General features: G+C 35.2%; 1 protein-coding gene across 6 annotated transcripts; it reads right to left on the reverse strand.

Moving 5' to 3' along the window:
* Positions 1 to 1671: 1671 nt before the first annotated feature.
* LOC115988965 (interactor of constitutive active ROPs 3) lies at positions 1672 to 7890 on the reverse strand. 6 transcript variants are annotated; one of them, XM_031112606.1, is made up of 5 exons: positions 7583 to 7890; positions 6038 to 6143; positions 4234 to 4405; positions 2168 to 3863; positions 1672 to 2074 (listed from the first exon to the last, which is right to left on the reverse strand). In XM_031112606.1, the coding sequence occupies exons 2-4, from the start codon at positions 6055 to 6057 to the stop codon at positions 2184 to 2186; spliced, it is 1872 nt and encodes a 623-aa protein (XP_030968466.1). In that variant the 5' UTR covers positions 6058 to 6143; positions 7583 to 7890; the 3' UTR covers positions 1672 to 2074; positions 2168 to 2183. The 6 variants fall into 6 exon arrangements, with proteins under 6 accessions (XP_030968466.1, XP_030968486.1, XP_030968481.1 ...); XM_031112626.1 differs by lacking the exon at positions 7583 to 7890 and adding an exon at positions 7001 to 7052; XM_031112621.1 differs by lacking the exon at positions 7583 to 7890 and adding an exon at positions 6759 to 6912.
* Between the last annotated feature and the right edge of the window lie 7517 nt (positions 7891 to 15407).

Genomic DNA, 15407 nt, shown 5'->3' on the forward strand with positions numbered 1-15407 from the left:
AGCAAATGATCCTTGGCTGATACTAATCACCTTACTGCAGATTTGAGCAACTTGACTATGCAACAACCTTAAGGTGTAACTGATCAGGTCATAGTAGGTAATGGTTCTTCTCTACTTATAACACATGTAGGTACTGGTCAATTACACACACACAAATTTAAGCCTACACTCATCCTTGGAGAGTTAAGTCCTATACATTTCTTCAAAATTTCACTCATAAGTTATGTAAAGATAATCAAATTTTCTCTCACTCAATCCAAATATGCATAAGACATCCTACAAAGATACAATATACAAACTTGTAAACCTTGCTAATCACTCTGCTTACCAGGCCAAGACTCAATCCTCATGAGAGCATTCCTCTCAATGATCCTGGTCCTTATTGAGGCATGGTTGGAGCACTCCAGTGTCTAACCTTTATTAGATCTTACCTTGCCTTTGCAATTCATAAAGTCTTTTTAAGTTTATGAGTGCCCCTACTAATTTTCATCTTCAAGCTTTGAAACAAAATTTTCGTTACCTTCAAGGAACTCTGCACCATGGTTTTTGTTATACTCGTGTCCCATTGGTTATTTTTGCATTTACTTATGCAAATTGGGCAGGTGATCCATTTGATAGGATCTCAGCCTCTGGGTTTATTATCTTTCTTGGCCAAAATCCCATTGTCTGGTCTGCAAAGCAGTAAGCCACAATGTCCCAATCCTTCACTAATGCAGAGTATTCAAATTAAGTTTGGTTTCAACTCTAATCAATTAGCTGACATCTTCACCAAGGCTTTGCCCTCCTCGTTTCCTTGATCTTCAATCCAAACTCATAGTGCCTCTCTCCATTCATTTGAGGGGGACACTAAAACAGAGGATGGTTCCCAGGTAGAAGATGAGTGACATGCCGTTACAAGTTTCAACTAAAGAGCCAAAGCCTTGTCAACAACATGTGGGTCATCAATGGTTACAAAGCTTGATGTTATGTGACATACCATTTTACAGAAAATTCTCTCTACTACGTGTCATTTCCAATTGAAGATATAGCACTGCTCTTCATAGTCAGCGACTAAGTTTCAATTTGTTAGATCTTAATCTAAAATTAGTTTGAGGAAATTTTCTTCAGATTGAACTCTCATTTCCTAGAAAAGGAACACTTTATACAGATCATTTTTAATGAATGAGAATCTAATACATTTTCTCTGTAACTCTCGTCTCTAGCTCTGTTTGTCTCTTCCTTTGTTCCTCTTGCCTCTGTAATTTCTTTTCAGTAACAAACCAAAAAGTTTTAGCATTTCCTTTGTTTCTGACACAGTATATTATATACACAGATCAACTGAGTTACGACCTGAGGTAGCAGACCACCAAGGCATGATACCACAAGGAAAACCTGCCATAAAATTAAGCTTGTTGCTTTGTTACCCAATTATTGGCCTAATTCTTCCTCTGATCGGTTCAATTCAACCTCTTGATCAAAGTGATATGCTTGATTATATTTCATCTCATTTTATGCTAAGATCCTCCCAAGTTTCATTTCATAAATTCCTACCTCTCTAAGATGTTTGGATTTTTCAAAATTCCATGGATATGTAGAAGAGAAATGCTATACACCCCCGGGATGCATGATATGTTTACCAAACAAGAAAGATAGACGGAGAAGAAAACCAAATAATTCAAGGGGTTAGTAGGGTAAAAAAGAAAGAAGCTTCCAAATTTTTGAATATATACAGTCCCAACCATGAATTTACAAAGCAAGAGCCATACTATAATAATCAAATACTCCAATGTATCCATAAAACGACTCCGAGTATATAGAACAGTAAATATGTTCTTACGGAGACAATCATATCAGGTGAAACCCATGTTTGTCATTAACTCCGTCATTGTCCTGGAGTTTGATAATATTTCCTTACAAAATTAAGAGCAGCAATTGTCACATAAACAGGATATAGGATGCTACAATATATATTCATGGGTTAACACAAAATGCCTGAAAATAACTGAGTAATTACTTCCATTTCGCCACCACTGAGAGCTTTGGAAGAATGCTAACACTCAATGAAATAACTGGGTTGAACATACCACCAAACTATCTGTCACAAGAAAGATACATGCAGTTATGGAAAAAAGAACGAATATGTATAATTGGGAAAAAAAATGGCACGACCATAGCAAATACAATCAACCTGTCCCATGGTGTTCCTATTTCTGTGGCTTCTTCCACAGCACTCCAATCTTCTTCAGCATGTTACCATTTTTTTTCTTCAGTAAATCATCTTCCATGTCTTCGGAGTAAGGTGAGCCCATCTTCCCTGCAATGGAATTATAGTTGCTGTCCAATGATGCAGTTCTCTCCATGAACTTCCCATTATTCCCAGCTGAAATCATGGCCGCAGCTGCCTCAGCAGCCTTCCTCCACTGGTCAGACTGCACCTTTAGCCTTCTCAACTCAGCCTCCATTTCTGAATTTGCTGCTTGTGTTGCCTCTAGCTGCTCAGTCACCCTCGCTGCCCTCCTGTTGGACTTATCTGCTTCCTCCATCACTATTCCAAGTTTCATAAGAGCCTCTCGCTCTGCAGCCTTTGCTGCCTCTACTTCTGCAACCACATGATCATTCGCTTTACCCCTGTCCATTTCCCTTTTCTTGATTTCCAGTTTCAGCATTTCATTTTCCTCTGATATACTCTGCAATTCTGTCTCCTTATCCATCAGATTGGCCCTCAACTCTGAAACACGTTCATTTAATTTCTTCAGCTCCTTTTCCAGTTCATATTCCCTCTGGCATGACAAGCTCTTCTCAAGCTTCAAATTCAACCCCTCATTCTCCTCTGAAATACCCTGTAATTCAGTTTCTTTATCCATCAGGTTTGCTTTTAACTCCTCAACATCAGCTTTCTTTTTCTTTAGTTCTGCCTCCAGTGCAGCCTCTCTTAGACTTGATCCAGATTTTATCTGCTCCACAAGTTCATAAGCACTTCTTATCTGCACTGTGCTCCGAATTTGTTCTTCATGGTATTTGCTCTCAGCAATTTCTAAAGCAGATCTTAGTCGAGCTACCTCAGACTTCAAAGAGTGAAGTTCTGCTTTAATCTTGATTGATTCCCCTGTCTCTTGATCTTTTCCAAGTTCCAGCTCAATGTTATGATCACCTGCAGGATCTTGAGAAACATCGCCACTAATATTTTTTAGGCCTGCTTCAAGCTTGCTAACAAGTTCTTCTAGGAAATTCACCCGTGCCCTTGACTGGTCTAACTCTGAGGCAACAGAGTTGTAAGCTTCCATGGATTTCATGCTATCTGATTTGAGCACCTCTACAGTTTGTCTAGCAGTTTCCAGTTGCAGCAGAGTTTCACCAACCAGTGCTTGTGCCTGAGCTTCTGATTCTTTGCAGTCCTGTAGTTGGTTTTTCATGTTAGCCACAAGAGAAAGAGTTTCAGCAAGGTTTGCTTTCAAGCTCTCAAGCTCTTCATTTGCTGATTCTTTGTTCTTGGTTTGTGCAGAACCAGATTCAGCTACCATTCCAAGCTGGACCCTAAGTTGCTGAATCTCATTCATGGCAGAGGCCAATGCGGCTGAGTCGACTGAGTTCTGCCTCTGGACAGCCTCGAGCTCGGACTGCCATGCTTGATCCCTTTCTTTTGAGATCTTTTGTAGCTCAACAACACGGGCTTCCTCAGAAGCAGACAGCTCCTGAAGCTGCAGCTGGGACTCTTCAAGCTCTGAAGACACAGCCAATAGTTTGTTTTTGGACTCCTCAGCATCTTGCTGGGATTGCTGCTTCCATAATTCAGAAGAACTCAGCTGGTCCTTTGCCTTCTTCAGTTCCTCCTGAAGATGAGAAACCTGGGTTTCCAATTCAGATATTCTGCTTGGGCGCTTCTTCTGGAGTAAGAAGGAAGAAATATGCAAACTTAGAAATACTCAAAAACATGCAACTCCTGTAAGTTTGTATAGAAACACATATAGGAACTATTACGCAACATGTGCACTTCCATTCCTATCATAGTAATATGTGGTGCTAAATCTATAGAAAAAGAAAAGGCAATGGAATTTTATGCGCATTCTAATTTCTAACCAAGCATTTATCAAAGAGAGAGAGGTCCGAGCCAGGGCTTGCACAAAACATCCAAACACCAAAATCCTACATGTCTGGGCTCTTACACTTTGCTTACAATTGACTTCAAAGGTATTGCAATCACTAGATTGTGTAAGTATAACTGCACAAGGTTGGTGGATCCATTTATTCAAGTACCTCAGTCACTGGGCTTCTGGGTGACCTACGCTCAACAACTTTTGGGCTTCTATCTTTAGGTGCTCTACTAGTCTGAGCTGAAGCAGTTGCAACATCAGTCTCTACTGCAGTTGGCTTGAGTTGGCGTACAGCTCGAGGAGAAACCTTCTGAGGCACCTCTGAGGAGCCACTTCTGAGATAAAGTGACATGACAATCAGGTATATGTTATAGCAGAATCAACAATCACAACCTCATATTTAAAAAACACTTCTCAGTTTCAGCAACTATGCACTGATTGTTTAAGATGACATACACAAGTGACACTCTCCTTAGACTTGCATAGTGTCTGAGAGTTTATGAATAAATTTATACCATACTCTAAGTCAGCCAGCTGATTGATGGACTAGCCGACCGTCATATCCTCAGTGTGATAAAACTTGAATGAAAGCATTATACTTTACCAGGAATTATATGGAAATGTAACTCGTAAGAAATATTTCAAAAAGATAGGAAAATTATAATAAAAAATATTAATCTAATAACAGCACTGATTAGAATATAGAATTGAAATATTAGTTTTGGCATATATTCCTACTCCCATGAAAATGAGTTCTTAAATCGGATTAATTGGGGAATTCAAATTCAAACATACATATTACATCTATATCTAAACTCTAATGATTAGAGTTTTTTTTGTTCTTTTCAGAGAGAGAAAGAGGGAACTCTAGGACAATCAGGTGGCTAATCAATGTTCATGGTAACTTTGGTTGTCTCTCTAAATTAAATATCAGTTACAACATGGGTTAAGCGACTAGCACTGTCCAAAGCTTATGGATATGCATGTTGGTTAGCACTTAAACTAAAAGCTTAAGCCTCTTAAGTTTTGGTCCAATCAATTTCTCACACTTGTCAGTATTTTTCAATTTAGGAGTCAAAACTTAGTCACTAAAACATGCACTCACAACACACATGAAAACTGAACCAAAAAACCTATAAAAGTATAACAAATAATAATTTTTTACATATGACTTCTTAAAACTGAATGAAGATTATGGTCCATTCTAAGAAACCTGCCATTTGCACCTTTTATATGAATTCTAGAGTCAAATGTATTCCAGACACCACCATACTCATCATGAAAATGAAAATGATAATCAAGACTTCACTGACAGTAAATGCTAATAATTCAACTTAGTGACATCTTTTGTCACATAAAAACTAAGCGACAAAAACTCTAGTGTCCAAAGAGTTAGCAATTAGAAACAATAATTTAGATCAACGGGTCCATAAGAGGCCCCATAATAGCCACATTTCAGGGCAGCAGACAAGGACAAATAGCATATATTTGTTTGATGTTGAAATTGCAACTTGAAAGTTGAGATTCTTACCACCATAAAAGAGGGTCCTCAGTAGTAATTTAGTTGGTGAAAGTTGCATGAACTCATAGCAAACTCGGATACGTGGTGCATATGTTGATATTTTAAATGAAAAAAGACAAACCCAAGAAAAAAAAAAATGAAAGTGAAAAATCCTAAAATATCAAGGATCTGGCAATCACAATGTTCAAACCTCAACTAAAAATCCATCAAGAACCAACAAAGTTAGATGGCACTTATGCACCTCTGAGGTACTCTTTTAGTCCTTTAGTGCAGTTTTTTTCCTATTGACCATAAATGGCAAATGGGACAACAACAATATACGATTTAGATTTGTAGAGCATTGTCTTGCCTCAAATACCAAAACAACCCCTTTAACAAGTCACATGCCAAGGAAGGAGCCTAGCTCCAAAAGAATGAGAGAAAACAAAAAAGCATTTGAGGTTACCTTGCTTTTGGGGTCTGCATGATTTTAACTGCCTTTCTAGGAACAAAGTGAAGATGGGGTTGATGTATGAGCAAACTTACTTCAATGCTGCCTGTCCCACAAGACCCTGTAACAGTTCAGGAAAAAAAATCACAACTGAGAAAAGAGGTATCCAATGTGAATTATGTACATGATGAAATTAATGGGTTCACGAAGAACAGCATGTGCCCTTTACCACCGCATATGAAGCCATAATTGCAAAATATGCAAAGTTGCAAACCATAAATTTGATTGAACAGAAAAAGAATAAAAAATTCAGAGGAGAAACCCAAAAGGAAAATTTTAAAATTTAAAAGGTAAAAAAGAAAAAGAAAAATAAAGGCCCTTATTAGAAGGAGCGGATCTTATTCAGCTTTTACCAACTCCAACTCAAAACCAATTTATTCGAGTCAGAGGGGACCTACAGGCTACGGCAACAGGACAGAGTGGACAAAATCACAGAAATATCCCTTATCTATCTTTCTATCTACATAAACTACAAACATGAAAATGAAATAGTGAATTCAGTGGCATTTCTGTAAATTTAAAAAGATGAAGTAGTATCCTTCCAACTCCATTTTTGCCGTGAAGAATGGAGAAACACAGTGCAGTGTGGGGTTTAGAATTTGAAGGACCCCAAAAAAAAGAGGGGACTTTTAAGAAACTGCTATTACACTCTGATTGTGTCTGCTAAAAGCCTTACCATTAATCCGTTTGTTTCTACAGAAAATACTTTCTCAGAAACTTTTTCCCGTGAAAAAAACTATCAGTCAATTTTACTGAACCCCCCAAAAAAGAATCTTTGTTTTAACTCTCAGAAACTTTTTCCCATGAAATAAGGAAAAGTAAAAGGAGAGAGGATATAGTACATGAAGTTACATTTTCCCGCACTATTTTCCCAGGAAACAAACAAAAGCAAACAGATCTAAAGCATAAGGAAATCACCACCGAAAGAGTCAGTAAAGGCAAGCAATGCAGCAGTAGATATCAACGAGAGGACGACCTTTGGGGGAAAATATTTTATAAAGAAAATTTTAGTTTTTTCTATTTTTAAGAAAGTTGGAAAAATACAAACAACCTTTTTGAGATTCGATTTTCTTTACAAAGTGTACAAAAGAACAAAGAACAAAAAGCCTGGAATTCTTCCAGCTCTGGAGCTCGATGAAAAAGCAAAGGCTGTAATAAGTTTTCTGCATAATATGACTTTTCTATAAACTAAGATTTCATCCAAAAAGCACCTCAAAAAGAAACATCATTGCAGCTAGAGAAAGTGAAGAAGAAAAAGGTGATGGAATTAAAAAACCCAACAACAAAAAAGAACAAAAGGCATGTAATAACCTCGTTTGGTTGCCGAGAAAATGTGAGAAACCAGACTACAGAACACAGTACAATAAAGTTTTGCTTTTGTTTTACTAGGATATTCTCTTACTCTAAGCTTGCCCAATGAAGAGTGTGGCGAGTAAAAAAGGGAAAAAAAAAAAAAAACAAAAGTAAAGCAACATTATATATGTAGGTTTTGATTTGTACCTGGTGTATGTTTGAGTTTGAGACGAGGTAGGTGGGGTGATTTTGGGAGAGACAGTTAGCTATTGTTTGAGAAGCACGGAAACAGCCATAAATATTAAGCTTAATCTTCTTCTTTCTTATTCTTCTTCTTCTTCTTCTTCTTCTTGTTGGAGTTGTCGTTAGCGCAGTTTCCAAGGAGCTCACTCTTTTGGTTTTTGGAACAGTGGGATGTGAGGAGTGAGTAGAGGAGTAAGATGTCGTGAGTGAATACAAAACGGAGACAGGCAAGAGACAACAGAGGTGTACTGCGTACACAGCTTTGTCTTGTTCTTTGTTACACAAAAATACTACAAATTAGTTTTAACCCCCGGTTTTACGTCCGTATTTTTTTTTTTATATTATCCATTGTCCAAAACTTTAGGTAGACTACTGACTTTTGTGTATTGAGCATTGACCAGTGCAATGGTGTTATGTTTTTCAAAAGCACTAATCAAATTCAACACTGTCAGTCGTCTGTCAGACTGTCACTATGGTTTGGCTAAAAAAATTTACTATGGTTTAATTATTTGATTTATTGATCAAAGTAATAATATAGTTGAATTTTATTAAATAACTTAACACATAACATAACATAAAATGTACCTAAATATTATTATGAGTATCGCTATAACCTATGAGAAAGGTTAAGGGATGTCTAACGATGTTAGTTTAGGAACTTTTTTATGAGAAAATAAAAAAAAAAAATTAGTTGCTTTAACCGCTTTTTTTATTATATATATTTTTTGAAAGGAGTCATTAGTGTCAAAATTTTCCTAAAATAGTTTATTAATAATTGTCTTAAGGACACTCATCAACAAGATTATAAACACATATTTCTTCACAAAAAAGATCATAAATTCTACGAACACATTATTTTTACAACAAATCTTACGTGACAAATTGTTAATGATAGATAAAAAAGAAATACCAATGATAAGCCCTAATGAAAACCAATAACAGATTGTCACTTAAAATTTGTTATGAAATTATTGTAAAAATATTATGAACACTTCTCCAAAAAGATTCACATACTATCTTACAAACTCATTTCTTTGTAACCCACCACAATACAAAAAATGCACAGCTCCACAGACAGAGTTCCAAAGAAAAAGTCAATGACAAATTTTGTGTTTGTTTGTGAATAGTTTATTTAGGGTTTGTTTGAGAATCGCTTATTTTGCTGAATCTGAAAACTTTTTGCTGAAAGTACTGTAGATAAAGGTAAAAATTAGCTGAAATAGTACTGCGAGTAAGGCTGTCCACCGGAAACCAAAAATCGACCCACCCGCCGAAACCTCCCAAGCCGACCCGAAAATCAGCCGACCCAACACTAGTGATGGTCGACAGCGAGTCTTCGCCACCAAAAATTGACTTAGGCCAGTCGGATGGCGAGTTTTCTTCTCCAAAACCCGATGAACCCGATCTGATCGACGAAACCCATGAAAGAAGGCTGGATCTACCTAGATCCACTCAAATCCGGTGAAGATTTGGTAGTTTTTGGTTAGATCCGACGAAGTTCTACATTTTTTTTTTTTTTTTCGCTAAGATCCAGCGATGAGATGGAAGTTTTCGCTCAAATCTGGGCTTGAGGTGGTGGTTTTTGCTTCGATCCTGTGGTTGTAACACAGATTCAAAGAAAAATCAACAGATCTGGCGAAGATTCGACGAAGATCCAGTGGTTGAAACTCACTCTGACTTCGACTGACCCGACCGTTGTCCACCGGAGATCGATCCGACTCGACCCGAGGTTGTCTGCGGTTGGCGGTGGGTTGTTCAACCTTCCACCTAATGTGAGCGGGTCGATTTCGAGTTGGGCACAAACCCGACCCATGGACACCCCTAACAGCGGGACCCATAAATAGTACAAAAAAGTGCAATGGAGCTCATGAATAGTATCAAAAATAAGCTGAATAGTAAAATAAGCTGGCAAAAAAAGTTATCCAAACGCACACTTAGCTTTTTGCTGAAAGTATGATAAAATATACTTGTACTTTGAAAATGTGAGAAAAGGTAAAATTTTAAAAAACTGTACATAAAAGTTAAAAATTGAGCTTATAAGCTTTAGCCAAACAAACAAAACTTGAATTTTTTTTCCAAATTTTCCAAATTTTATCCTTATACACATTGACAAAGCCAAAAAAAAATTTAAAAGGCAAAGCTATGTCACTTTGATATGCCTTAACATATACAATGTAATATAAGATAAATATTATAATAACAAAAATTACATGGAAAATATTTTTTTAATGAATGACAAAGGTAGAGCATGTCACAAATTTTTTTTATTATAAAAATTATAGAATTTTATTTCTTAACGAAAAGAAAAATATGCATTTATATTCCCTACTCTACATAAAAAAAAAAAATTAAAAGAGTTCTAAGGAAAAAAGAAAAAAAAGTTTTTTTTAGAAAATAAAAATATTTTTTACTAAATAAATTTACTTAGTTATATACTTATATCTTTCATGAACATATAATCTAAGTAATTCTCGTTTCAAAAAAAAAAAAAAAAAAAATCTAAGTAATCCTAAAATAAATGAGTTATACATGGAAAAAAAATGAATATTATAAGACAAAATTGAGACAATAATACCTTTTTTTTTCTTTTTTTTTTTGAATTTGAGACAATAATACTTTAAATAAGTAATAGTAATTTTTTTTTTTAATATAAAGAAGATCATTAATACTTATATTTATTTATGAACATATGCTTTAAATACTCATCAAATTAATGAATTGCATATGGGGGGAAAACATTAGATATTAATACTTATGAGTTTTTTTACAATTTTCTTAAATATGAGGAGGGCCAATTCACTAAAATTTAGGATTTATTAAAACAAAATAGGGTTTGGCTTACTCTCAGTATTTTTTTTAACTGGAATCTCTTTTTATTTTAATGAGAAACTGTCATATTACCCACTAACTAAATAAAATGTAAAAATTAAAACTCACAACTACTTGTTAATGTATATTTAAAACAACAAAAAATATATAATTAAAAAAGTACTGAAAATAAGCCAAATCCATAAAAAATATTGGAGGGGGAATTTTTGAATGAGTCAAGTGGTCATAGCTCTCCCCCACCCCTCCATTTAAACTTTCTTATTATACGTTTAGTAACTTTTTTTTTTTTTTTTCCCCTTTTATAGTCACCTTGTTTAGTAACCTTTTCTTTTTTTTTTTTTTTTTTTTTTTTTTTTTTTTTTCCTTTTATAACCACTAAGGTGATGATGATGATATATTATGATTACAATAAAAACAAAATTATCAGTGAGCAGTGAGCTTACGTGAAAATGTGTTCAAACTTTTTATTATTTTATTATATTTGTTATTCACAGCCCATAAAATTTCGTGTTATGTTTTTAGTTTTAATTTGGTATGTTGTAATGTTTTTAGTTTTAAGTTTTTATTTTTATTTTTTATTTATGAAGTAATGTTTTTAGTTTTAATCTGGTATGTTGTAATTGATTTTGTAATGGAATACTTATTCATGTGTAATAACTATTCAATTATATGGTTGCATCTTTATTACATTGAATAGTTATTCGTTAGGACATGTTTGATATGTTGTAATAAATTATATAATGAAATAATTATTCATAAGAAATAATTATTCGGTTATTTGATTGTATTTTCGTTGTATGGAATAGTTATTTCCTAGAAACGACAATTCCTTAAATCAATGAATAATTATTATTCTCTAAAAGGTCTATAATAGTTATTGTAAGAACATGAAATGAACTCAAGCCCACTAAGAACAATGGACAATGGCCCACTAAGCCCAAAACAATGTATTTGTAAGAGAATTTGGTCGATCCAAGGAACGATTCTACAAGAAAAGTGGACCACAATTGATAGGACTCAAGACAGTAGGATTAAAGACACAGATTAACGGGAATAACGCTCCTTGGTCAAGTCTGAGGATGAGATGTTCTTATATTCAATTAAAGTTTATATGAATACACTATCTTCCCCTTTTGTTTTTCCTTTCTTAGATCCCCCCCCCCCCTCCCTTTTTCATGGTGATCACTTCCTTATATAGTCTTTCAACCCTTTATCCAAGCCTTCAACCTGTTAATTTAGTAGAAAATTCTTTCTTGGATGCTTGTCCCATCAAGACCTCGTGGAAGCTTTGTTGGTAGCTGTGAGCTGAGTTGCCACTATTCAAGTGTCATTTCTCCATAAATGTGGTCAGATCATTAGGTGCAGTGCATTTAATGTGGTGGTGGCAGCCTTCTTCCCAGATATTTCGTCTTTCATGGTTTACTGAGTTTTATGCAACTTTCCCTGGAGCTTTCCCGAGTGGCCCAGATCCTCGAAAATTAAAGCTAACCCATCATTCTTTTCCTTTGTCCTCGACCCATTGAACCAAGCCCAGCAATCCCATTGACCATCCTTGGGCATGGCCCATAGCCTAACACACTTGCTCAGAATTCCTATCCCCACAGTTATTCTTTAGTAGATATAATAATTTTTAAAAGTACAAACTTTCCATTTGCACATCAACTATTATAAACATAAAGACGTCATAAAAAAACTAATCTCTCTGTTTTCAAATGCACAAACTTCTCATATTCACGTAACAATTAATTTTATTATAATTTTACAACCAAGCGTATGAATGGTAATTGTTATTACATTGTATCATTTTTATTACCTGTAATAAAGATTATCATTCATTTTGTAATATTTATTCAATGAACTAAACATACCTTTAGTAATAATTATTCCTTATATTGAGGAATAGTTATTCTTTTCTAAAATGGTTATAATAGTTATTCCTTAACATATTTTATTTTCAATAATAAATATTACCATTCTTTACATAATCTTTATTAAGCATACCAAATGTAGTGTCCGTTTGAAACAACTTATCTAACTCTTTACTGAAAGTATGGTAAATAAAAGGTAAAAGTTAAATAAAATAAGTAGGTGACTCATGTAGGATCTACAAATAGTAGGAAAAATAAGCAATAAGCTGGCTTATAAGTGCATCCAAAATGAGCATGTAAGGTTTTCAAACCATTACAAGGTAGATAGCATGTGTGAGAATGTCTAGTTTACTCAAATTGGGTCCTATTAGGCCATATGAATGGCAGTTTAGGTATGCATTTGTTGGCACACCCTAAGAGCATTCTCATTGATTTATGCAAAAACAAATACATTTTGCACCACTAAAACCCCCTTTATGTATTTTACATTATCACTTTTATAACACACTTGATATTCCATTCTTTATTTTGCATTTTATCACATTAAAATAATATATTTTCTGCCCACAATTTTACACCACAAGGAGGAGACTAGAAGAGAGAAGAGATAATATAAAAACAATTAATTTGGTAAAGAATACAACAATATTGTGCAACATATAGATAATACTATGTCAAGTGTGCAAATTCAAATGTAAAATGCATCATCCAATAGAGTTGGTTTTTTGTGCATTTGAGTCAGTATTATGCATTTTGTATTCTAAAAGGTTTTGCATTACTCAATGTGAATGCTCTAAACATGGAATACAAGCTTTGTGGTATAGAGTGAGGAATTTGGAGTCACCACTTAATTTTACTATCAAAGAATCCATTATTGACCCCTAAGAGCATTAGCATCGGGTGTGCCAAATGCCAACAATTTGGCATTTGGCACACCAAACACACCAAAAAGAAAAAAAAAAATCCTCATGAGATGTGTCAAATGCCAAATAATTTTGGCATTCGCTACAGTACAATTCTACTAACTATTTATTATTATTTTATTAAACTTTTTTTTCTCTCTCTCTCTCTCTCTCCCCATCTATTACTTCTCACAATCTCATACTTCTCTTTCACTATCTTCCTCTCTCACCCTCTTCCTCACCTTATGCCGTCGATCTGCTACGCCATGCCGCCAATCTCACTCTCTTCCCCAGCCACAAGCCGCTAATCTCGCCCTCCTCCTTAGCCATGCCACCGATATTGCCCTCCTCTTCAAACCTCGCCTCCGATTTCCCTCCTTCTCAGTCACGCCGCCCATCTCACTTGCTTCCTATTGTTTTTAGGTTGTTATTGTGGGTTGTGGTAGCTAATTTTGGTGGGTTGCGGTGGTTATGGGCTAATTTTAGTGGTTGTGGTTATTACGACGTGTGGTGGTTGAGATGATTTTGGGTTTTGGTTACAATGGTTGGTAATTGATTTTGGGTGATGTTGGGTTCGTAGTAGTGGTGGGTTGTGGGTGGTGGTGGGGTACTGATTCAGTGGGTGGGCTGTGGGTAGTGGTGGGGTTTCGATTTGGTGGTGATGGGGGTGGGAGTGGTGGTGGCTGTAGGTTCTAAATTTATTTATTTATATTGTATGAGATTTTTTAAGTTATTTTAATGTGTTGTGTGTGTGTGTGTGTGTGTGTGTGTGTGTATTTTAATATGTTGTATGAAAAATATAGATTTTATGGTGTAGGTGAATTGTAAAATAGTGTTTTAAAATAAATAAAGTAACTTTTTGAAGGGTGAAAATATAACTCTTTTTTAGCATAATGCTATGCTCTAACGCAAAGTCATAACTAGAATTTCTAAGTTTTGAAGTTAAGCGAAATTCGAGAATGTGAAACTGTTAAGAATATAGGTAAAAGAGTGAATAGAGCATCAATATCTAGGCTGGTTTAACTCATAATATGTTGTATTTTAGCATCAAAGTACAAAAATCATGCATTACCTGGGCTTCTAATTGTAATATACTCTTGCTACAATATCGTCTTACTTGTATGACGTTACTGTAGCATATTGTATAATATTAAAAAAAAAAAAAAAAAATTCTCTCTCTGTCTCCCACTTAGCTCTGTCTTTTTTATTTTTTGCCCTCTCTCTCTCTCTCTCTCTCACTCACTCAAAGCTTGTTGCCACCAGAGTTGGGTTGGATTCAGAGTGGTCACGATGTGGCAGAGATCGGCATGGCGAATGGGTTTCGATGGAGTTTACATTGGATTCGAATTTCGATGAGGTGGTTTGATTTTTTGCTATGGAATTTTGTCTTTTGGATACAAATGGGTTGGAATTTGGATTCCGATGGGTTGGATTTTGGATTTTGGATTTTAATGGGGTTTGGGTTGGATTTGGATTGGTCGGTTGGGTTGGTGTGGTGGGCAGTAGGTTGTTTGGTTGTTTTTGCTATGGGTTTGCTGGTTTTTTGTGGGTTTTTTTTTGGGGGGGGGGGGGGGGGGTGGAGGGTTTTGGTTTTGGTGGGATTTTGGTGGGCACTGGGCAGTGGTGGTGTGGTGGTGATTGGGTTGTTGAAAGAGTGATAGAGAGGCAATGACAGAAATTAGAAAGTGAAGAGAGATAGATAATTTGTTTATTATTTTATTATATAATTTATATTATTTTAAAATAAAAGTTGAAATGTTGATAGTGTATTGTAAAATAATATGATATAATAGATAAAATAATTTTTGAGATGGTAAAATAAGATACATTTTAAAATTTGGATGCTAATGTTAACACAAGAGAAATACACTAGCGAAAAGAAACCTAAAATATCGTCTTTTGAGATGGTAAAATAAGATATATTTTAAAAACCGGACGCTAATGCTAACACAAGAGAAATACACCAGCGGAAAGAAACCCAAAACATCGTACGCCCTTCACATCATAGCGTACGCTATTCTTTCAGACCCAAACATTGTTGTCTCGTGAATTCTCAAAAAACCCAAGAAAGACAACACTTCATCATAAAAGAATGGCTAGAAATCCAGTGGTGTACTCTATTCATTCCTAATGAAATGTCGTTTCAAATTTCAAACCCAAAATTATGGTAATCTTGATTCGATGCTGTAT

The sequence above is a fragment of the Quercus lobata genome, chromosome 1 (genome assembly GCF_001633185.2).
Source record: "Quercus lobata isolate SW786 chromosome 1, ValleyOak3.0 Primary Assembly, whole genome shotgun sequence".
Taxonomy (NCBI): Eukaryota; Viridiplantae; Streptophyta; class Magnoliopsida; order Fagales; family Fagaceae; genus Quercus; species Quercus lobata.

Excerpts from the sequence above, each read along its gene's own strand:
- LOC115988965 (XM_031112606.1), bottom strand. The coding sequence starts at position 6,057 with ATGCAGACCCCAAAAGCAAG. Across the intron at positions 4,406-6,037 it reads ATGCAGACCCCAAAAGCAAG|AAGTGGCTCCTCAGAGGTGC; the intron begins GTAACCTCAAAT and ends ACTTTATCTCAG. Across the intron at positions 3,864-4,233 it reads CCAGAAGCCCAGTGACTGAG|AAGAAGCGCCCAAGCAGAAT; the intron begins GTACTTGAATAA and ends TTCTTACTCCAG.